The 24,718-nt window shown below is 44.3% G+C and overlaps 1 protein-coding gene across 1 annotated transcript in view; it reads left to right on the forward strand.

The window, feature by feature from the left end:
* The window catches only part of LOC122554183 (scinderin-like), a 44,890-nt gene extending 27,063 nt beyond the window's left edge, over positions 1-17,827 (forward strand). The window contains exons 9-17 of the mRNA XM_043698821.2: positions 2,465-2,680; positions 2,782-2,915; positions 3,028-3,118; positions 5,479-5,649; positions 7,747-7,921; positions 8,785-8,906; positions 9,029-9,106; positions 12,451-12,511; positions 16,540-17,827. Coding sequence (XP_043554756.1) covers positions 2,465-2,680; positions 2,782-2,915; positions 3,028-3,118; positions 5,479-5,649; positions 7,747-7,921; positions 8,785-8,906; positions 9,029-9,106; positions 12,451-12,511; positions 16,540-16,709 — 1,218 coding nt within the window. The 3' untranslated portion in view covers positions 16,710-17,827. The remainder of the gene's footprint in view (positions 1-2,464; positions 2,681-2,781; positions 2,916-3,027; positions 3,119-5,478; positions 5,650-7,746; positions 7,922-8,784; positions 8,907-9,028; positions 9,107-12,450; positions 12,512-16,539) is intronic.
* The last annotated feature ends 6,891 nt before the right edge of the window (positions 17,828-24,718 follow it).

Raw genomic sequence — 24,718 nt, forward strand, 5'->3', positions numbered from 1 at the left:
ATAAAAATCTTTGACAGCTTCCTCCATTATTCTGGATTCAGACTTTAATGTTTTATGAGAGAAAGTGAGGGCTGCAGATGCTGGAGACCAGAGCTGAAAATGTGTTGCTGGAAAAGCGCAGCAGGTCAGGCAGCATCCAAGGAGCAGGGGAATCGACGTTTCGGGCATAAGCCCTTCTTCAGGAATGTTTTATGTTTTATGTATTGTAAGGAAACCTGATGCATGGGTCTTTTATAATTCTAAGCAGATTTAACAAACAAAGGGTTAAAATTTGGGCCACACTGGGCACATTTACTAGATCCTCTGCTGTTTGCTGCTAACATATTGGGTAAGAGGTCACCTTTACCCCAACACAAAGCAGGCCCTGGATTATTTACTTTTGCAAAGAAAGAATCTGTTTTGATGTTGCAGGCTTTCCCTGAGACATCTAGTGACCCCACAGATGCCCTATTCTTCACTCATCTAGGCTGACTGACTCCATCATAAATGGAGTACAGAAATATGAAGTGAATTTGTGGCTGGAAAGGTGGTGCAGGAAGGAGATCTTTAGAGTCCTACAATACTGGGGCTGCCTCTGGGGAAGATGGCAATTGTAGAAACCAGACCTGAGCAGACCTAGGGCTGAGTTCCTTGCAGAAAGTGTTGCTATTGCTATTGAGGACAGTTTAAAACTAAATCAGCAGAAGTACAGGAACAAGGAGAAATATCAGAGAATAATACCAGAGTGCAACAAATGCTGGGAGAAGCAGATAGCACCAGAATGTAGAATTATAAGCTAATCAGTGGAGTCAAACTAAGGGAGAAAATAATGAAATATATAATGGGATTGCACTGAATGTATGTGAATGTACAGTGTATAGTTAATAAGATTGGAAAGCAACAAGTACAGATTGCCCTGTGGGATTATGGTGATATTGTGATAATGTAGACTTGGTTTAAGGATTGGCAAAACTGAGTGTTCAGTGTTAATGGGTGCAAGTTGATCAGAAAGATAGAGAAGCAACAAATGGAGGAGTGGTGGCGTTTTTGGTTAATGAGAGCAGCACAGTGCTGGAGAAAGAGACTGTTCCAGTGATTTCAGGGACAGAATCGATTTGGCTAAAGCTAAGGAACAAATTACATTCCTTTGTGTAATTGAATTATTATCAACTCGTGGGAAGAATAACGAGGATCAGATCTGCAAAGAAATTACAGGGAGGTGCAGTAATCAAAGAATAGTTAAAAGAGAGACTTTTAATTACTTGAATATAGATAGGGACAGGGATAGTATTAAGGGCAGAATGATATAAACGTTTTCAGATTGTGTTCAGGAGAATTTCTTAGAGCAATTGTGTGGCTGGTTCAACAAGAAAGAACACTTCTAGACCTGGTTCTTTGGAATGGACTGGTCAGGTGACAGCAGGAGAGCCTTTAAGGGACAGTGATTATTGTATCATAAGGTTTAGGATGATGGGAAAGAACAAATGAAAATCCAGAGTAAGAATAATTACCTGGGGGAGAGCCAACTTCAAAAGTCAAGGACATAACTGAGGTGAAGAAACTTGAACCAAAAGTTAATGGGGAAACAGTAGCTGAGCACTGCGCTACCTTCAAAGAAAGGATGCTTGGGTACTCATGGTATATTCCCTCGAATGGGAAAGTTAGGATAAACAAATCCAGAGCACCTTGGATGATAAAGAAAATTTAAAAATTTCAGTTAAAGAAGAAACGGCATGCTAATGGTAGATGTGAGGTAATAAATACAATTGAGAAGCAAACTACATCGACAAGGCTCAGACAGCCGGTGGAAAAGCAAATAAAAGAAAAAAGGGGTTAAAATATGGGAAGTTACGATGAACTTACATCACCTACTTGTTAGACTGTAGCTGGACTATTGTGTACAATTCTGCGCACCACGTGTGAGGGAGACTGTGACTGCCTCGGAGAGAGTGCAGGAGAGGTTCATGAGAATAGTTCCAGGGATGAGACCCTGCAGATAGATCGGAGAGGTGGCTGGAAAGGAGAAGGCTAAGATGACCTCTGATCAAAGATTTTTTAAATCATGAGTGATCTGGACAGTGTAGTTAGGAAGAAATTGTTCCCACTTTTAAAAGGACCAAGAATCAGAGGGTAGGCACAGACACAATGGACTGATTGGCCTCCTTATGCTTCTTAACAATTCTGTGATTTTGGAATCTGGCCTGAGACCCAATATCTGGTGGCTTCAGACCTCACCACAGTATATATATCCAGCTCCTGTCTACCAAATGAAATGCCAATGACGGGATAAAAACACTCCTCTCCCCAGCGTGGCAGAGTCCAAATGATGTCATGTACATACAATTTGCAAGTCATGGGGAGAATAATGTACAACTGCAACAGTGGTAACACGTGCTAAAAGCTTTTTCTCATTTATCAGCTCAGTGTGCTGATGGATGAATGTATGGGTGAAAGATAGAAACCTGAGTCTTGCTTTCTTTTATAGATAGAGTTACTGCCAGAAAACGGTGAGACACCACTGTTCACCCAGTTCTTTTCGGACTGGAAGGTTAAAGACCAAAGCGAAGGGCTTGGGAAAGTGTACACTATTGGCTCTCATGCAAAGATCAAATCCGTTCCCTTTGATGTCACGAAACTTCACAGCTCACCTGCCATGGCTGCACAGTACAACATGGTGGACGATGGATCCGGCAAAGTCCAGGTAACAAGTCCACAGCAGCCACTGTAGATATTTTTATAAATGGAGCCAAGGGACCGGGGTTCAGTAAAGTGTATAAAAATATATTCAATGTTTCTCTGCAGATTTGGCGGATTGAAGAGTTCACGAAACAGCCTGTTGACCCTTCGTCCTATGGTCAGTTCTATGGTGAAGACTGTTACATTATTCTGTACACTTACAAATCAGATGGAAGCACCAAGCACATCATTTACACTTGGTAAGCCTCTTCACCCACATATGAAATGCAATACCACTAGTCAAACTAAGAAAGTTGAAATGGGGGATTGAAAACAAAGCAAGGGTTTTTAACTTCCTTTTACCTTTTTAAGGCAAGGCCTGAAAGCAACAAATGATGAGCTGGGAGCGTCAGCGTACCTCACATTTCAACTTGATAAAGAGATGCACGACCTGCCTGTTCAGGTATGTGTTAATTATCGCTAAAGGGACTTCTCCGCTGGTGGCCTGGGAGATAGAGTTGCAAACAGCAGGACAATGGTAAGGACAGTTAATCCAGAGACCCTAGTAATGTCCTGGGGATCAATTTCGAATTCCACCATGACAGATAGTGAAATTTGTATTTAAAAAACATCTGGAATTAAGAGTCCAATGATAAACATGAATCAATTTTCGATTGTTGGTAAAACCCAGCTGATTCACTAGTGTCCTTTAGGGAAGGAAGCTGCTGTTCTCATCTTGTCTGGTTTACATGCGACTCCAGACGCACTGCAATCTCTTTAATGCTTGCCTTTATTGGTCAGTGCATTCAGTATAAGAGTTGGGAGGTTATGTTGCGGCTGTGCAGGACATGATTTAGGCCACTATTGGAATACTGCGACCAATTCTGGTCTCCCTTGTATAGGAAGGAAGTTGTGAAACTTGAAAGGGTTCAGTAAAGATTTACCAGGGTTCGAGAGTTTGATCTATAGAGATACTGAATAGACTGGGACTATTTTCCTGAGAGTGTCGGAGGCTGAGGGGTGACCTTACAGAGATTTATGAAATCATGACGGACATGGAGAGGGTAAATAGACAAGGTCTTTTCCCCAGGGTGGGGAGTCCAAAATTAGAGGGCATAAGTTTAAGATGAGAGTGGAAAGATATAAAAGGGACCTAAGGAGCAACGTTTTCATGCAGAGGGTGGTGCATGTATGGAATGAGCTGCCAGAGGAAGTGGTGGAGGCTGGTACAGTTACAATATTTAAAAGGCATCTGGATGGGTATATGAATAGGAAGGATTTAGAGAAATGTGGGCCAAGTGCTGGCAAATGGGACTAGATTAATTTAGGATATCTGGTCAGCATGGACGAGTTGAACTTAAGGGTCTGTTTCCATGCTGTATATGTCTATGATTCTATGAGTCTATGCAATTTACTCTTAAAACTGCCGACTGGGCAAGTAGAAATGGGCAATAATAAATAAGTAGCCAGTGACACCCTCATCCCATGAATGAAGGAAACAAATGAAGCAAACAATAAAACTTTGCAAATAACTGGGGCTGCCTTGACCAGCATCTGCAGTCTTCCTGCCTTGAACATGTACCTTCCAATGGAACCCCAGTTTGTACCATCACCAGTCATTTCCAACCGTTGCTTTTTTTTTTTTACCCCTTCTGCAAGTGAATTGCAAGATATGGGGATCACAGTGTCACTTGCAGGCACAGAGACTTGAGACTGCTTTATTGGGTCCACTTAATGCAGCATGGCCAATTCTCCAGCCGCTATCACCAAAAGATAGAAGCAGATGCTTCAGAACTTACTGGCAGGCAACGAGCCTACTCCTGTCCCCGTTTTCTATGTTTCTTTGCTTCTGTGTTCCCGAGGGCCCTCTCCTGGGCCGTCTCTGGGTCAATGTCCTGGAATCCACCACCCCGCTTCACCATCGTCTGATATTATAATGTTCAGTCTTTTGTGGAAGGATCATTCCTTCTCAAATGTGCACTTGCTCCTCCCTTATGTTCCCATAACAGTATCGGACAGGAATATCCTCAGACCTGCTGCTGTACCACTGCACATAGAGTCATAGAGATGTACAATATGGAAACACACCCTTCGGTCCAACTCATCCATGCTGACCAGATATCCTATATAAATCTAGTCCCATTTGCCAGCATTTGGCCCATATCCCTTCAAACCCTTCCTATTCATATACTCATCCAAATGCCTCTTAAATGTTGCAATTGTATCAACCTCCACCACTTCTCTGGCAGCTCATTCCATACATGCACCACCCTCTGCATGAAAGGGTTGCCCCTTAGGTCCCTTTTAAATCTTCCCCCTTCACCCTAAACCTATGCCCTCTAGTTCTAGACTCTCCCACTCCAGGGAAAATACCCTTTCTATCCCCCGCATGATTTTATAAACCTCTATAAGGTCACCCCTCAGCCTCCGACGAACCAGGGAAAACAGCCCCAGCCTATTCAGTCTCTCCTTGTAGCACAAATCCTCCAACCCTGGCAACGTCCTTGTAAATCCTTTCTGAACCCTTTCAAGTTTCACAAGCATCTCATAAAGTTACAGTGGTGGAGCGGGATCAGCCACTGAGAACATTCCTAATCTAAGACTCATTGTTCAAATTGCCCCGCTAATTTTATTTCACCCAAAACTTTAGAACTTCTGACTTCCCCCTTGCCTTCAGCTGATTATCATTTAGCTTTTATAACCCAAGGCAGGCCTCATTACTTCCTCATCAGCCTCAACTTCTCTTCTTTTCTACCTTTCTGGTCACTGTGGCTCTGAATGAAGTGTGCCTTTGTGGAAAGGAGTCTGTTGTTTGCTTTCTAGATACGGGTGACACAAGGTCAGGAGCCTCCTCACCTGATGAGCCTGTTCAAGGATAAGCCAATCATCGTATACCTTGGAGGGACCTCCAGGAAGGGTGGTCAGAGTGCTCCTGCACCAATTCGACTTTTCCATATTAGGAAAAACATAACAGGAGCAATGAGAGCCGTTGAGGTAAGTCAAACCATTTAACCTCCATAATTTGCCTAAACTCTGACTCGAACATTTACCCCAGCAATGGAAAATGCTTGGTTAATGTTTCTTTTGGTTGATGAGAATATGAAAGGTTAGCCGTATCTCTTAATAGATGCTTTTGGTTTACACCAGCTCCGAGTAATTAAACAAATGTAGAAATGGAAGGAAGGAGACTGAGGAAGCTGACTCTGTTTTTAATTGGAATAAAACCTCCCACTAGGAGGTTTATATAATTTGTTGCTGCTGAGTTCTTCAAGAAGGCTAGAATACAAGAACAGAGATGTATAAGCTGTGTTGGAATATTGTGAGCAATCTTGGGCTCTGTATCGAAAGAAGTAAGTAATGGCATTGAAATGGGTCCAGAGAAGGTTTGCAGGAATCCGCCCTGGATGAAAAGTTTGTCACAAGAGGAGCAGTTGAGGACTCTGAATTTGCACTGAGAGTTTAGAAGAATGGGGAGGGTCTGATTGAAGCTTAGAGAATGCTAAGAGGCCTCAGAAGGAGTGGCTGAGGAGTAGATGTTTCCACCAGGAGCAGAGACTAGGAGCAGATGGCACAGCCTCAGAGTGAAGGGGCGATCCTTTAGAACTGAGAATTTCTTCAGTCAGGGTAGTTAATCTGTGGAACCCATTACCACAGAGGACTGTGGAGGCTAAATCATTGAGTTTATTTAAGACCGAGGTGGTTAGGGTCTGGATTGGTAAGAGGATCAAGGGCTATGGGAGAAGGCAAGGGAATGGAGTTGAGAAACATTTCAGCCTTGGTCAAATGGCTGAGCAGACTCAATGGGCAGAGTGGTCTGAAGGGCTTATGCCTGAAATGTCGATTCTTCTGCTCCTCGGATGCTGCCTGACCTGCTGTGCTTTTCCAGCGCCACACTCTCAACGCTGAACTCCAGCATCTGCAGTCCTCACTTTCTCAGTTTTGTTCTAAGTCTTATGATCTGTATTAGTTCCACTCTCATTGATCAGTGCAGGGTCCGTGTACACATAATGAAACATTCAAATAGAAGCAGGTTCAACAATACAAAGTCAGGCATGTGTAGCTCATGCTTACCACTTTAAAGAGAAAGATAAACTCTAAAAGCACAGAATGATAGGTGTATGATGTGATGGGCCAAAGGCCTGTTCCTGTGCTGTACTGTTCCATGTTCTATGGTAGGCACACAAAGTCTGATGATATTCCCACCTTCCAGTGCATCATTGCCTGTGCAGCCTTTTTGAAAATACTACGCAGTTTTCCATTTAGTCCCATTTGCCCAGTCTTTCCCTGAAATCCCAGCCTCTCTGCTCTGCTGTAAAGGAGGCCAATAGCCATACTTGCTGCCTGGCGAGTGTCTATACTGGTGTCCACATTGCCATTCCCAGCAGCAGAGATGGGTCTGGATCAGGGCGGCTCAGGAAGGACAGTGAGACATCAGGCATGTTCCTGACTGTGGTGGGAAAGCCATTCAGGCCTTCCCTACAGTGCAACAGCCATGTCTCACTTTGAAATGCTGCAGTGAGATTGCTAGTGGTGCAGGGCTGTATTCAGGTGACCCCCTTGTTGGGCCTGGGATCACAGTGAGGACAAAATGGAGTGGAGTAACTCTTCCCACCCGCTGCTATGTGTCAGGCTTCAGGGTAGCACGGTGGCTCAGTGGTTAGCACTGCTGCCTCACAGTGCCAGGGACCCAAGTTTGATTCCAGCCTCGGGCGACAGTCTGTGTGGGTTTCCTCTGAGTGCTCTGGTTTCCTCCCACAGTCCGAAGATGTGCAGGTTAAGTGAATTGACTGTGCTAAAGTGCCCATAGTGTTCAGGGATGTGTAGGTTAGGTGCATTAGTCAGGGGTAGATATAAGGTAGAGGGAATAGGTGTGGCTGGATTACTCTTCGGAGGATTGGCGTGAACTCGTTGGGCCGGAGGGTCTGTTTCCACACTGTACAGATTCTAAGATTCAGTCCCAAGTGAACAATTCTATCTTTTCAAGAACTCCAATGCATCTAAATGAATTTTGAATGAATGATCACAATGACTCAGTTTCTCAGGCATCAGAATAGCTGGTGGTAGCTCATGGTATCTTTGTGTGGTTTACAGGTGGTTGCTGAAGCAAGGTCCCTGAACAGCAATGACACATTTGTGCTGAAAGAAGCACAAAAGACCTACATTTGGAAAGGCGTGGGTGCAAGTGACGCTGAATTAAAGACTGCAAAGTACGTGGTCAGCGTACTGGGAGGAAGTGCAATAGAGATTAAAGAGGGAAGTGAACCAGGTACAGTTTTCACTTCTTCTTTTCAATTCAATAAAGAGCTCAGGAGAGACCTCTTCGTCCAGAGCATGCTCAAACTGTGAAAATGACAACCGCATTGAATAGCTGAGATGTCTTTCTGGAGAATAAATGCATGAGAGAGAGAAAGGAATAAAAAGATATGTTAACAATGGGAAAGATATGTTAATCGGGGCAAGAAGGTGCTTCTGTGGAGCAGAATCATCAGTGTAAGTCTTGAGGGCTGAATGGCCTGATCTGTAGAAACTTAGAGCTAAACAAATCAGAAAGAGGCCATTTGGTGCAACATGCCTATGGTGGTGTTTTTTCACTAAAACTTAATCCCCCTCTCCTTGCTCATTTCCCATTACTCCCCCCACTCTACCCCCACACCCCCCCTGTATTTTTTATCCTTTGTATTTATAACACAGAACCTTTAATGTCATAAAAAAAAGGAGTGACAGGATACAGGAACTGGTCACATAGGATTGGTATGACAGAGACTGTGGAGGACAAACACCAGCAAGGACTGAATGGGCCAAATGGCCTGTTTCAATGCTATAATTGTATGCAACTTGGCTACCATGCCAGTATTTGACTCTGTACTGTAATTGGTCACCTCTGAAGCACCATGCCACAGCGCAGCTCATGATAATACTCATAATCCCTTGTAAATAATTTCATGGCATCAGATGCAAGAACTTCTGTGCAGTGGGTCTTCCAAACCTTCCATCGTATTATTTTCTGGGATTCCCAAGGAAACAGTGTGACTAGCCACTAAATGCCCTGTCACTGGGTAATGCTGGGAAATTGCTGTCAAAAGACTACCTCAATGCTTCAATTCAGTCTCTGCTTCCTCCAAAATACAGAAAGCTTCTGGAAGGCACTCGGCGGAAAGCAGCCATACCAGAGTTCCAAAAGCCTCAAAGAAGAAATGCCTCAACACCCAATTCGTTTATTTGGTTGTTCAAACAAAACAGGAACATTTATTGTGAGTTAATACACTTTGAATCCTGGAACATTTGAATTGCTACCTGTAGAGGTTGATTTCATTTCTCAAATGTGATTGCTGTGTTTGCTGAACAAAGATCATATTTATTTCTCCTTACATAGATGGAGGAAGTTCCAGGTGACTTCACACAGGCTGATTTAGCAGTCGATGATGTGATGATGTTAGATGCCTGGAATAAGGTAGGTTGTGGTCCATTTTACTTGCTGCGCATGAACTATCAGTATTGATATAACACTACATGGTCACTGAAAGGACTCCGTAGAGGCTGGTATGCCATCATCAAGTCACTCTTTATTTACACCTGCACAGTGCTTGACACGGGTCTGGCTTCCTCAGAGCCAGCTCTCAGAGTGAACCGAACCTCTGACATTTTTGTTTACTTTTTAATTATTTTATTAAACAATACAATTTACAAACAATTAACATTAACAGCTGTATACAGAGAAACAGCAACTTACAAGGGAGAGGAGTGGCAAAGCCAGGGCCCAAATCCGATTGTTCAACCAGTTTTCAGGGAAGTGAAGACAAACCTCAAAACCCACTTCCAACCATCACAAAAGTAACAGTAACAAAGGCATACAAGACAGTGCAATTAGATAAGAAACAGTGCATAGAATATACAGAGCACCCCACAGAAAGCCACCATCTCTCCCACCTTCTGGTCACTCTAAGGCAGCCCGCCCCTACACCCTATCCAGTTCTTGGTCCACCCTGATACACCTTCTGGCCACCTCTAGGACAGCCTGTCTGTTTCCCTAACCCCCTCACCCAGGACAACAGTGGTTAGGACGGCCTACCCACCTTCCAGCTTCCCTAACCGCCATTCACACCTTCCGGCCACCTCTTGTGGGCGGCACGGTGGCACAGTGGTTAGCACTGCTGCCTCACAGCGCCGGAGACCCGGGTTCAATTCCAGCCTCAGGCGACTGACTGTGTGGAGTTTGAACGTTCTCCCCGTGTCTGCGTGGGTTTCCTCCGGGTGCTCCGGTTTCCTCCCATAGTCCAAAGATGTGCAGGTTAGGTGAATTGGCCATGCTAAATTGCCCGTAGTGTTAGGTAAGGGGTAAATGTAGGGGTATGGGTGGGTTGCGCTTCGGCAGGTTGGTGTGGACTTGTTGGGCCGAAGGGCCTGTTTCCACACTGTAAAGTAATCTAATCTAGACAGCCCACCCCGATACCTGCCCATAGTGACAGCGCTGAGGACGGCCCACCCACCTTCCGGCTCTCAGTCTGCACCTACGTACTATCCAGCTCTCACCCACACCGACGTGCCATCTGGCCTATGGACTGTCCTGACACACCTTCCAACCACCTCCAGGACAGCCCATCCCAATTCCTCTTCTCGGGACAACTGCACTCAGACTGACCTACCCACCTTCCAGGTCTTGGGAGAGCCTACCAACCTTCAGGTTCACAGGATGGCCTACCCATCCTCCAGCTCTCAGGGTAGCAGCTTTCAGGTCGACCTATGATCCTCCCAGCTCACAGTAAGGCCTGCCAGACCCAGGGACACACAAGACAGTGCAGGTGATAAACCTAACAAGCAACAAACAGAGTCCCTTCTGATACAGAGTCCATTACAATAAACAGTTCTCTTCAAAATGTGGAGTCCATTCCCAGGAACAGAGTCCACTCCAGTATACAAAGTGCATATTCAGAAATAGAGTCCACTCCAATCTGCAGAGTCCATTGCCAAAAACAGAGTCCATAATCGAGGGCAGAGTCCACTCCTGAAGGCAGCAAATGCTCACCCTGCAGCACACACACAGCTGTTTAGTCTCCATAGAGAACCAGATCCATTCTCAGGAACTCATTACATTGTAAAGGTGCAGTTAACTCACAGGGGGTTGGTCCACACCCGAAGGCAGAGTCCACTCCTGAACTCCAAGACGCAGCAAGAGCTCACCTCCCAGCACACACACAGGTATTCAGTCTTTACAGAGGCCTAGTCCACCAACAAAGAGTCAGGCCTACCCACAGGAACTGCTCATCTGGAAAGGTGTATTTTCTCACAAGGGCTCAGTCCAAACACTAAAAAAAGTGAAAACACATGGAAAAAACAAAGAATACCAGAGTACAAGGGCTAAGCCCTGCCACAAAATCAACATTGTCCTTTTCTCAAAGTAAAAAAGAAAAGAATAACACACAGGCTGTAACCAGCCAGTGCACAGTTCCCTAATGAGAACTGAGGTACACCTGTAACACGTTGACTGTGTAGATCAGGTCATTTAAAACTCAGTCCTCAATATAAAAGGAATACCAGTTAACAAACTGGCTATATAATTCAGTCAGTTCAGGAATCAGCTTTCCCCCAAAAAGAAGCAGAAATCAATAGCAACAGTAACACACTGACTGTGGTCCAGCCAGCATTGAGTCAGTGCCCTAAACTGAGGAGATTCCATATCTCCTGTTATATCTGTCAGCCTGGGCTCCCTGATTGGATCAGACTAACAGCACCAATCAGGGAACTCATGTTCTATGAGGCCCATCTGACTGACCTGACTGCAATAACTGCAGTCACCTTAACTAGTACATGAAGTGGAGGTGCCAGTATTGGACTGTGGTGGACAAGGTCAGGAGTCACATGAAACCAAGTTATATTCCAACAGGTTTATGAGAACACAGGCTGTCAGAGCACTGCTCCTTCGTCGGGTGAAATCCCTTCAGCAGCACTGCAAAAGTTTGTATTTTCAAATAAACCTGTTGGACTATGACCTGGTGTTGTGTGACCGCTGACCTTGTCAGCCAGTATAGGCATTGAACCTGTGCATTATTATTGTTGCATATCACAAAACAGCCAACACACTAAGCTAACTGACATAGTGTAGGACTGACATTTTCAGCCTTGCCCTTCATCTGAGTTGTGCTGAACCTCACATTAAACTCACCATCAGACATCTTTCTCTAATGAAAGAGCAGCCCATGATCCCCTGGGACCATAGCAGCTTTCATTTTCAGCACTAAAGAAGGTCCTAGCTTCGATTCCTGATCTTTGCTTGAGGCCAGCACTGGTCCTTTAGTAAAAGGTTTCCCAGCCTTTTTCCTCCTGATTGCCCGCAAGTGACAATCACTCAGAAATATGTGCCTGCGCCATTTGGCTTTACAACCAGAATTACACGTAGTTTTTCTCCTGACTTCACTTCACACACCTCTGGGCACCTGCAGCTCACTCCTGAACAGAGCAACAGGCCACAACGTCCTGATCCCTCCCACACCCACCCATCCCTGGTGTCGGTTAAGGTAATTCAGGTCGGAATAGGGGAGCTGATTCAGGGCTCTGCAGCTAACCTGAATTATGATTAGGCCGCGAGATATTTTTAAGGTCACTGTCAGTCCGTTACATCTGGCTGGTGTGCTATATCTCTCCTGCATTGGGACAACAGCATATTTAGGCCCAGTGGCAAAAAGAGGTTGGAAATTTGGATGGATGCTGGGAAATGCATTGAAATTAGCTTAGCATTTCAATGATGTGGTGCTGTTAAGGTTAAGAATTAATCAGTTCCCTTTCCTTTATGTTTTATAGATCTTCATTTGGTTTGGCAGTTCAGCATCTGAGCTGGAGAAGACAGAGTCAGTTAAATATGGTGAGTAACTAGAGCAGGTTTGGAAAGTGCTGTCAGAAGAAATTTGGTGCAATTCAGCATTGCACTTTGTATGTGGTACACACTGCTGTCACAAAGGAGGAAATTAATGTTTAAATACGACCTGGTAAAGGGCAGTGCAGAAAGTGCAAATCACCAGCACCCATGTTCTAGACGATGTCCAGGCTGTCACTGGGGCAGAGCGCAACTTCATCCCAAAACACTTGGGCAAATTCAATCATGGGAATGCTGTCAGTTGAATGGACAGAGGCTCTGGGAGCACCTCTTCTGATGACTGGCTGCTTCTCTCTTGTACTTGCTGCTGGTAGGTTCAATTGTGAGAGGAGGGAGTAGAGAGGCTGCAAGAGGATATAGCAGTGAGAGGGAAGCTGCAGGGTGAGACTGCAAGCAAACAGTTACCGTGCAGACAGTGAACAATTTTAAACATATGAACACCAAACTGCTCAGTAAACCGGGAAACAGTTAAACTGGACATCACTAAGACAATTCAATCATTCTGGGGGTGGCACGGTGGCTCAGTGGTGAGCACTGCAGCCTCACAGCGCCAGGGACCCAGGTTCGATTCCAGCCTTGGGCAACTGTCTGCGTGGAGTTTGCACATTCTCCCCATGTCTGTGGGGATTTCCTCCAGGTCCTCTGATTTCCTCCCACAATCCAAAAAATATCCAGATCAGGTGGATTGCCCATAGTGTTCGGTGCATTAGTCAGACGAAAATGGGTTTGGGTGAGATACTCTTTGGAGGGTCGGTGTGGACTTGTTGGGCCAAAGGGCCTGTTTCCACACTGTAGGCAATCTAATCTCAAATAAATTTGGAATCCCTTACTTAAGACTGCATATGTTCAAGAGTTTGGTGGATGTCATTAGAATCCCTCCGGCCCACCAAGTCCACACCAACCCTCCGAAGAGTATCCCACCCAGACCCATTTCCCTACATTTACCCCTGACTCATGCACCTAACCTATACATCCCTGAACACTATGAGCAATTTAGCATGGCCCATTCACCTAACCTGTACATCTTTGGACTGTGGGAGGAAACCAGACCATCTGGAGGAAAGCCCCACAGAATGTGCAAACACCACACAGACGGTCACCCGAGGTTAGAATCAGACTTGGGTCCCTGGTGCTGTAAGGCAGCATTGCTCACCACTGAGCCACCTGTGCCACCCCAAATAGTATTCTGTCAATTGTTAAACTTAAATCTAAAATGTAACGAAAGTGGTAGCAACTGCCTTATTAAAATCTTCCAGCTTCATGAATATGCTATGGACTGCAATGGCTGTGATCTCATCAATCTGTGGAAGGTATACTTAGGTCATGGCTTTTCATGTCATTTATTTTTAGGGGAAAGCTTTTTTATGCCTTATACCTATCTAATTTTTTTAATATAATTCATTCATGGGATAAGGACATCGCTGACTAGGTCAGTGTTTACTGCCCATCCTCAATTGCCCTTTGGTGAGTCAACCACATTGCTGTGGATCTGGAATCACGTCCAGACCCAGATGTGAGGGTGAGTGAAGTGAAGGGACAGTGGGGAAAAGGAGCCCAGAAACAGGAGAAGCACTGCCCAGGTAAAGATAGCAGATTGCTTCCCTAAAGGGCATTAGGCATTTGGTATGCTTGCCTTTATTGGACAGCACATTGTGCAGAGGGGTTGGGAGGTCATGTTGCAGCTGTACAGGACATTGGTTAGACCTCGTTTGGAATACAGTGTACAATTCTGGTCTCCCTCCTATTCGGAAGGATGTTGTAGAATTTGAAAGGGTTCTGAGAAGTTTTACGAGAATGTTGCCAGGTTTGGAGGGTTTGAGCTATAAGGAGAGGCTGAATAGGCTGGGGCTGTTTTCCCTGGAGAGTTAAAAGCTGAGAAGTGACCTTATAGAGGTTTGTAAAATCATGAGGGGGATGGATAGGATAAATAGACAGGGATCTTTCTCCAGGATAGGGGAGTCCAAAGCTAGAAGGCATAGGCTTAGGGTGAGAGGGGAAAGATTTAAGAGGGACCTAAGGGACAACTTATTCATGCAGAGGGTGGTGCATGTGTGGAATGAACTGCCAAAGAAAGTGGTGGCGGCTAGTACAATTACAACATTTAACAGGCATCTGGTGTAAATGAATTTGAAGGGTTTGGAGGCATAAGGGTCAAATGCTGGCAAATTGCACTAGATTCATCTAGGATACCTGGTTGGCAGAGACGAGTTAGACCAAAGGGTCGATTTTTGTGCTGTACATCTGTAAGACTCTAGCGAGCCAGATGCATTTTTCTCCCTCTGACATAATTAGATCATTTTCATGGTCACCATTGGAATCTTATTTCCAGATTTTTATTGAATTCAAATTCCACCATTTAGAATCCGAGTCACCAGAGCATTACCTGGGTCTTTGGATGAACAGTCCAATAATAATATCAACTAGGCCGTCACCTCCCCATGTGAATTTTATGGGGTCTAAGATACTTTGTGTTCTGCCTTTAAGTTTAATGGAGATCTGTTAATCATCAAGCACATTGATTATTTCTTTACATTCTGTTTCTGTTGAGTCAAAATACCCAAATGTCAACACAAGTACAGAAATTGTTATTATGTGACTTGCTTACTCGATAAATGAGTTAGTGAGAATGAGAAAGTAATTCTCAAAAAAATCAAAAAGGAATCCTTGAGAAAATCTCCAGAATAGCCCTTGAGGAAAAAGTATATTTTGACCCCTGCTCCAAATTGTGAAGGATGGGAGGGCAGTGAAGGGGCAGTGGGAAAAAGACACAGAAACAGGAAAAGCACTCGCCCATGTGCTTAATGTGGTGGATGGGAGGAGAATTGAGCACGTTATTTTCTCCTAGATAATGTCAAGCTTCATGTGTGTTATTGCAGCTCCACTTATCCAGGCAAATGGAGAGTATTAACAACAGCATCTATTAATTGCAAATGTTTCAAAGAACAATGGTGGGTTGGTTCCAGGATCTGGAACTTGAATTTGCAAGAAGTTCACTAAACTAATTTTTCTTCACAATGGAGATTAATTAAAATCAAATTCATGGCTTCATATGCTGGGAGGAATAGATAATATTGATATAAATAATTTATTATTTTAAGACCCTAAATGAAGAATATTAGTATAAAATAAACAAACCTCAGGCAAGACCAAAAAGATTTATTTTTGTCATAGATGCAGTTATGGAAGAGTCTCCCATATAATGCTGTTAGCAATGTGTTGGCTACTGCCTTTCAATAAGAAACCTATCTGTTCAGGAATGGTGACAGATGTGATGTCTGAGAATCTGGGAGCTATTTCTTTATAAATGGACACCACTGTTAACCCTGAACTGATTGGCCCTCATGATCTGTTGTAGATGCAGTGGTGGCCTTATTACCTTCAGCACAGTATTCATACTTGATAAAGTGATACTTATGTTAGCTCCTGTAACATAAGAGTTGGAAGTGAGTCATTAGTACTGAAAGATTCAAAAGACGTTTATTACAGCTACAAGCACTGCTGTGTCTGAGCTAGTTCAAACTGTCACATGATTTCTTCAGCAAGTAATGCAAGTAATTCCGGTAAGATGGAGACTAAGAACTTTATCCAACCATGTCACATGATCTATGGTACAGTGATGATATCCTGATTATGTCCTGTAAAGGCATGTCATCTGTAAGACATAGCACAACAACAGCAATCTGTTTCTTTGTCAAATATGGGATGGCTTTTGGTGGAACACTTCCAAAACCAACTTTACACTTGAGCGCAAGAATCAATTATCTGTTGCCAACAGAGAAAGCAAAATACACATGAAAGTCAGTCTAAAGAATTTGCAAATGAAGAAACACTCTTTCATGCTGATTTTACAGTATTTCTGACAGATCCTGAACCCCAATTCAATTTGGTAATTAAAAATGTCTTAAACCTTGAATAGGAAATCACTTAGAATTGAAGTTGAATGTGGAAAACTAAGTTTGTGTTCCAAACTGTGTTATTTTTCAAACTAATATATCTATATATTTTTTATCTACCAGCAAAAGAATACTTGGAATCTGATCCATCTAAAAGAGATTCAGGAACACCCATTACCATCGTCAAACAAGGACAGGAACCTCCAACATTCACAGGCTGGTTCTTAGCTTGGGATACCAAAATGTGGGAAATGAGTGCTCTGGAAAAGTATTTGGCCAATCTCAAAGCGTAGTGCTGAGATGGGACTACATTGACCCACTTTTTTTTTATTTGCATGCCCAAGCTGTAAAGCATTGAAGAGTTGGATGTTTTAGTGCCAGTAGAAATTCAGCAACTTTTTTTTTTACCATTTAAGGACATGTGAGTGAATATATCTTTTCTATAGGATGCTTTGATATATCATGAATTGTATTGGGAATAGGAATGAATTCAGTGTTGCCTCTGCCACTGGTTCAGACAAATTGAGAACCAGACATATGTTGAAAAATCAGCTACTGGCCCAAAAGCTTATTTGTGGTCTTTCCCTTCAAATCAATGCCATAATTCTGGCTTTGCCTTAGATTAGGTGGAGTATGGGTTAAACCAGGCAGAAATCATGTGTTCAAATTCTACATTCATTTTAGACTCCAAGTTAACATCAAACACAATGACACTCTGAGCATTGATCATCTCTTCTTGATTATGATAATAATGGAACTAGATCTGAATCAAGTTGCAAATGGGAGACACTATCAGAAGAGAACCTGTTTGATTGTGTCAGATGCTTGGGAAAAGCATGTGCAGAGAACGTTTGCAACTTCAGTAAGGACGACAAACTGTTAATGCTCCCCTGGTGCTTAAGGTCAGTTGTAGTGCTGAAGGTGACTTGAATTGAAGACAATCAAGGGTACGACTGTTGGCACGTTAAATTTGGAAGCTTTGGGAAGCATGGTGGGTGCTAGAACATTAGAAAATATGCCACACTTAGTTCCATTCGCATCAACAAATGGCACTTCAAACTGTACCTCAACATCTTAAGGAGGATTCTGAACCTTTGTGGCCTTAAATGTATTGAAACTGAATTTCTGCCACTCACTCTGAGGCTGTGCATGAGCATGCTTACCATTATTAAATTCTTTGAGCGATAAGGCTGGTTACTCTTCTCCACCATAGTCATGTTAATGCCTCTGGCTTTTCAGTTTTGCTGCATTTCCAGTTTTTTTTTGCAGACTGCAGGGGAATTTTAGGTGTGAAAATAGCAAGGCTTCTGCTAAATTGCTTGGCTCAAAGAAAAGAATGGTATATAAGTGTATCCAGATCCATTGTTTATTCCTATGTTGGTATCTTAATAAAAACTTGGCATTTACTGAACTATTTCATTTATAAGACCTTTATTGAAACAGACAAACTGATTTTTTATTAAAAGAATTACATTTATGATCAAAAGGTAAACTTTACTGTAAGTAATCAATGTTAACAACGTTACCTTGCATAGTTGCAAGCACACACATCACTTTCCGCACAAATATGTGACCATGCACCGTCTCATAGTCTGTATTGTGTAGTGTCTGTCACTTTACACTCAATAATTTTGGTCCTGAGTCACATTTACCAATAGCTGTAATCCATCTGAAGCCCCAGCTGTTGTTGCCCCCCAACAAAACACATTACGAACCCTGTGTCTTTCAAATTTTCGAATGGTGTTGCGTGAAACTAGTAGTTAGTCAAAGAAAGCTAAATATCGGGTAAATATTAATCTACTCTCTGAAATGATTAGCACGTTCGTTGACACAGAGATTCAAGGAAATATTCCAGCCAATTATTCACAGGATGGCTCCCCAGGACATCACCGCAGAAGTAACTCAGGGCAGTGTCCTTGACCCTCATTCTCAATGACCTTGTTTCCGTCAAATGGTCAGAAGTCGAGATGTTCACTGATCATTAAACACGGGCTGATAAGTGGCAAATAACTTGTCCCACTCAAGCGCCAAGTGATGACCAACTTGCACAAGAGGCGGTGGCGTGGTGGTTCAGTGGTTAGCACTGCTGCCTCACAATGCCCCGTGACCGGGGTTTGATTCCAGTCATCAGGCGGAGTTTGCACATTCTCACCCAGTTTCCTCTGGGTGCTCTGGTTTTTTTCCCACAATCCAAAGATGTGCAGGTCAGGTGAATTGGCCAGGCTAAATTGCGCATAGTGTTCAAGGATGTGGAGGTTAGCTGCATCAGTCAGGGGTAAATATAGGGTAGGGGCAATGGGTCTGGGTGGGTTACTCTTCGGAGGGTCTGTGTGGATTTGTTGGGCCAAAGGCCCTGTTTCCACACTGTAGGGATTCAATTCTATTAAAGAGAGAACCTAACCATCTTCTCTTGATACTCATTAGATTATAATTTCTAAATCCCCCACTATCAACTTCCTGAGGGCTTACTGTTGACCGGGAATTGTAAATGAACCAGCCATATAAGTACAGTGGCCACAAGAGCGTGTTGGAGTTCAGACAATTTACAGTGACCTTCTGTCTCCCCAACACCCAACCACCACTCTACACGGCATGGGTCAGAAGTGGGATGGAATGCTTTCCATTTGCCTGCGCGGGGAAAGCTCAAATGACACTTCAGAAACAGAACACCATCCAGAACAAAACAGCCCACTAGATTGACACCACATCAATCAACCTCAACATTCACTGTCTTCACCATGTGCTCACTATGAAAGCAGTGTGTACATCCATCAGCTGCTAGTCTTTCTCCAAGCCATACACTGCCATGACTTGGAAATATATTGCCATTCCTTCGCTATCACTGGGTCAAAATCTTGTGGATCAAGAAGGCAGCTCACCACCACCTTCTTAAGGACAACTTGGGATGTGTAATAAACGCTGGCTTGAACAGTGATGCCCAAATCTGTCACAGAGTCACAGAGATGTACAGTGTGGAAACAGACTCTTCGGTTCAAGTCATCCATTCAGACCAGATATCCTGAATTAATCCAATCCCATTTGCCAGCACTTGACCCATATCCCTCTCAACCCATCCTATAAATTTACTCATCCAGATGCCTTTTAAATGTTGTAGTTATACCAGCTTTAGCCACTTCCTCTGGCAGCTCATTCCATACACACATCACCCTTTGTGTGAAAAAGTTGCCCTTTAGGTCCCTTTTAAATCTTTCCCCTCTCACCCCAAACCTATGCTCTCCACTTCTGAACTCCCCCACACCAGGGAAAAGACTTTGGTCTATTTACCCCATCCATGCTCCTCATGATTTTATAGACCGCTATAAGATCACCCCTCAGCCTCTGATGCTCCAGGGAAAATAGCCCCAACCTGTTCAGCCTCTCCCTATAGTTCAAATCCTCCAAGGAGAAAGTGAGGACTGCAGATGCTGGGATCTAAGTCAAGAGTGTCGTGCAGGAAAAGCACAGCAGGTCAGGCAGCATCTGAAGAGCAGGAGAATCAATGTTTCAGGCATAAGCCTTTCATCAGGAGTGTAAGTATATAAGTCCTGCCCTGATTTGCCTTTTCAAAATGCAGCACTTCACATTAATCTAAATTAAACTCTATCTGCTACTCCTCTGCCCATTGGCCCATCTGATCAAGATCCCATTGTACTCTGCGGTAACCTTCTTTGCTGTCCACTACACCTCCAATTTTGATGTCGTAGAGACATCAAGATGTACAGCACAGAAACCAACCCTTTGGTCCAACTCGTCCATGCTGACAAGGTATCCTAAATTAATCTAAATCCATTTACCATCATTTGGCCCAGATCCCTCCAACCCCTTCCTATTCACGTGCCCATCCAGATGACTTTTAAATGTCATCTGCAAATTTACTAACTATACCTTCTATGTTCATATCTGAATCATTTACATAAATAACAAAAAGCAGCGGACCCAGCACCGTTCCTTGTAGCACACCACTGATCACAGGCCTCCAGTCTGAAAAACAACCTTCCAACACTACCCTCTGTCTTCTACCTTCGAGCCAGTTCTGTATTCAAATGGTTAGTTCTTCCATCTAATGAATTTTTTTTAGAAACAGGAGGCAGTAATGACTTACAAACACAAACGGATTTCTTTCTTCCACACTGATCATTTATGAACATTAATTGATCTACTTAATTACAAGTTCATTATTTTCTGAAAAACCAAGTCATTTTAACTACATAAAAATAATTGGGCAATACATGGTGGACTAAAAGGGAAGATCAAACATTGAGCCATCAGGCAATTGTGAAACAGCACAATTCCATTTTTCTGACAATGAGCGTAATAGGATCCCAAGAATAATCACAATTTTGAAGATAGCAGGTGACCTTCAATGCAGAGACATGTGAGATGATGCAATTTGGTCAGAAGAACATTGAAAGACAATATGAAATAGTGATATAGAGTTCTAAAGGGGTACAGGAGCAGAGGGAATTGGGTGCATCTGTGCACAGATCATTAAAAGGGACAGGACAAGTGGAGAGAGCAGTAAGTAAAGCATACAGTGTTCTCAACTTTATCAATAGGGGGATAGTATGCAAGACCAAGGAGGTGATGTCGAACTTGCACAAGACACTTGTTAGACCTCAGCTGTATACAGTTGTGTTTGCCACATTATAGGAAATACATGAATGCATTGAAGAGAGCGCAGAAGTGCTTTACAAGAATGACTCCAGGGAAGAGGAAAATTAATTCTGAGGATAGACTGAGGAAGTTGGAATTGTTCTCCTTGGAGAGATGAAGGCTGAGAAAAGATTTGTTAGAGGTTTTCAAAATCATAATTGGGCTGGATAGAGTGGATAGGGAGGAACTGTTCCTGGTCGCACAAAGATTAAGATCAAGAGGTCATAGATTTAATGCAAACTGCAGAAGATGCAGGGGTGAAATGAGCATAAATCTTTTCACTCTGATAGTGAGGGTGTGGAATGAACTGCCTAGAAATGTGTGGAGGCAGGTTCATTTGGGGCAGTCAAGAGTGCATTAGATGATTATTTGAATCGAAATATTGTGCAAAGGCATAGGGAAAGCAGGAGAAAGTGAGGACTGCAGATGCTGGAGATCAAAGTCAAAAAATGTGATGCTGGAAAAGCACGGCCGGTCAGGCAGCATCTAAGCAGTAGGGCAGTCGACGTTTCGAGCATAAGCTGTTCGCCAGGAACGTGGGGTGGGTGGTGCCAAGAGGGCTGAGAGACAGATGGGGGGGGTGTTGGTGTTGTGGGGGTGGGGGTGGGGGGGGGGGGGGGGGTTGGTAGCTAGGAATGCGATAGGTGGATAAAAGTGGGTGATGATGGTGATAGGTTGGAGCGGATAGGTTGGAAGGACAATGGACAAGTAGGACAGTTCAAGAGGACACTGCCAAATTGGAGGGTTGGATCTGCGATGAGGTGGGTGCAGAGGAGATGAGGAAACTGGTGAAATCGACATTGATTCCATGTGGTTGGAGGGCCCCAAGGCTGAAGATGACGTGTTCTTCCTCCAATTGTCAGGTAGCTAGGATTTGGCAATGGAGGAGGCCCAGGACTTACATGTCCTTGGTGGAGTGGGAGAGGGATTGTAAGTGATCGGCCACAGGGCGGTGGGTTTTTTTAAGTGTGTGTCTCCCAGAGATATTTTCTGAAACGTTCCACAAATTGGTGTCCTGTCTTCCCAATGTAGAGCAGATCACATCAAGAGCAACAGACACAGTAGCTGAGGTGTTTGGAGGTGCAGGAAAATCTCTGCCGGATGTGAAAGGATTCTTTGTGGCCTTGGATGGAGGTGAGGGGAAGGTGTGGGCACAGGTTTTACACCTCTTGGGGTGGCAATTGAAGGTGTCAGGAGGTGGAGGGTGGGTAGGGCAGGATCATAAGACACAGAATTTATGCTTTAATTGTTTTAATTGCATGACACTGTGATCTTTTACTGTAAGTTCTGTGTCTTATGATCCTGCCCCACTAGTTAAGGAGCTCTGCTCTGAAAGCTAGTGCTTCCAAATAAACTTGTTGGATTATAACCTGGTGTTGTGCTCTATTCCTGATGAAGGGCTTTTGCCCGAAAGGTCAATTTTCCTGCTCCTTGGATGCTGCCTGACCTGCTGTGCTTTTCCAGCACCACTCTAATCCAGACTTGGGTTTCCAGCATCTGCAGTCCTCGTTCTTATCTATCTGATTTTTAACTTTGTCCACTCCAGTCCAACACCGGCACCTCCACATCAGGACTGATATATTAAGAGACACTAGATCAGTTAAGACAAGGGCTTACAAAAATGTGGGGTATCTCATACAAAACCTATAAAACTTCAACAGGAATAGATAGGGTAAGCACAGGCAGGATGTTTGGGGAGTCCAGAAACGGGGGTCACAATTTAAAGATATGGGGCAGGCCATTTAGAACTAGGAGTGGTAAGCCTGTGGAATTCTCTGCCACAGAAAGCAGTTGAATTCAAAACATTGAATGTTTTCAGGAAAGAGATAGATATAGTTGTCATGGATATAGGGGTTGTCCGTTTCTAGTTGCCCTTGAGAAGGTAAGCTACCTTCTGGAACTGTTGCAGTCCATGTTGATGTAGATACACCCACAATTCCATTGGGAAGGGAGGTCCACGATTATGACCCAGCTACACTGAAGGATAGACTTCCAAGTCAGAATGGTGAGTGGCTTGGAGGTTGACTTGTAGGCAGTGGTGTTCCCATGTATCTGCAGCCCTTGTCCTTCTAGATGTTGCTCCCAATCCATCCAACAGTGGAATGATTTTTTGTTGTCTCCTTTGTTTGGATGCTTCACAGTTTTAAGTACCTCAATCAAATCTCCTTCTAATCTTCTCCAAGGAAAACAATTACATGAAATTTCTCATTCCTGGAACCACTCTTGTGAATCTTTTCTGTATTTTCTCTCATGTCTTCCCTAAAGTGCAACACCTAAAACTGAATACAATAGTCAAGTTGAGACTGATCCAGATTACGGGTTTATTAATCAAACATTCATTCCATCTCATTAATCTACATTGCAAGAACTGAACTGAATTAGCCATATAAATATAATGGCGACGAGAGTAGACCAGAGGTTAGAAATGTTGTAGCGAGTAATTCACCTCGCCTCTTGGCTTCCCAAAGTCTGTCCATCATCTACAAGGCACAAGTCAGGAGTATGATGGAATATTCCCCACTTGCCTGGATGGAGAGTAGCTCCAATAACATTCAAGAAGCTTGACACCATCCAAGACACTGCAGGCCACTTGATTGGCAACACATCCACAAACATCCACTCCCTCGATCACCAACCATACATGCACACATTCATGCTGGGTTTGAATCCCACCCACTCCAACCTCTCACCTTCGGAACGCGCAGCCCTCCACTCCCTCCGTTGCAACCCCAACCTCACTATCAAACCAGCAGACAAGGGAGGCGCGGTAGTAGTTTGGCGCACCGACCTCTACACCGCTGAGGCCAAACGCCAGCTCGCAGATACCTCCTCCTACTGCCCCCTTGACCATGACCCCACCCCCCACCACCAAACCATCATCTCCCAGACGGTCCATAACCTCATCACCTCGGGGGATCTCCCATCCACCGCCTCCAACCTCACAGTCCCACAACCCCGCACCTCCCGCTTCTACCTCCTGCCCAAAATCCACAAACCTGACTGCCCCGGCCGACCCATTGTCTCCGCCTGCTCCTGCCCCACCGAACTCATCTCCGCCTACCTTGACACCGTCCTGTCCCCCTTAATCCAAGAACTCCCCACCTACGTTCGGGACACCACCCACGCCCTTCACCTGCTCCATGATTTTCGCTTCCCCGGTCCCCAACACCTTATTTTCACCATGGTCATCCAGTCCCTGTACACCTCCATCCCCCATCACGAAGGACTCAAAGCCCTCCGCTTCTTCCTTTCCCGCCGTACCGACCAGTACCCTTCCACTGACACCCTCCTTCGACTGACTGAACTGGTCCTCACCCTGAACAACTTCTCTTTCCAATCCTCCCACTTCCTCCAAACGAAAGGAGTAGCCATGGGCACCCGCATGGGCCCCAGCTATGCCTGCCTCTTCGTAGGATATGTGGAACAATCCATCTTTCGCAACTACACTGGCCCCACCCCCCACCTTTTCCTCCGCTACATCGATGACTGTATCGGCGCCGCCTCGTGCTCCCACGAGGAGGTGGAACAGTTCATCCACTTCACCAACACCTTCCACCCCGACCTCAAATTCACCTGGACAGTCTCAGATTCCTCCCTCCCCTTCCTCGACCTTTCTATTTCTATCTCAGGCGACCGAATCAACACGGAC

Source organism: Chiloscyllium plagiosum, unplaced genomic scaffold (genome assembly GCF_037043375.1).
Source record: "Chiloscyllium plagiosum isolate Xiang-an unplaced genomic scaffold, Cpla_swu_hap1 HiC_scaffold_9, whole genome shotgun sequence".
In the NCBI taxonomy this organism is placed as follows: domain Eukaryota; kingdom Metazoa; phylum Chordata; class Chondrichthyes; order Orectolobiformes; family Hemiscylliidae; genus Chiloscyllium; species Chiloscyllium plagiosum.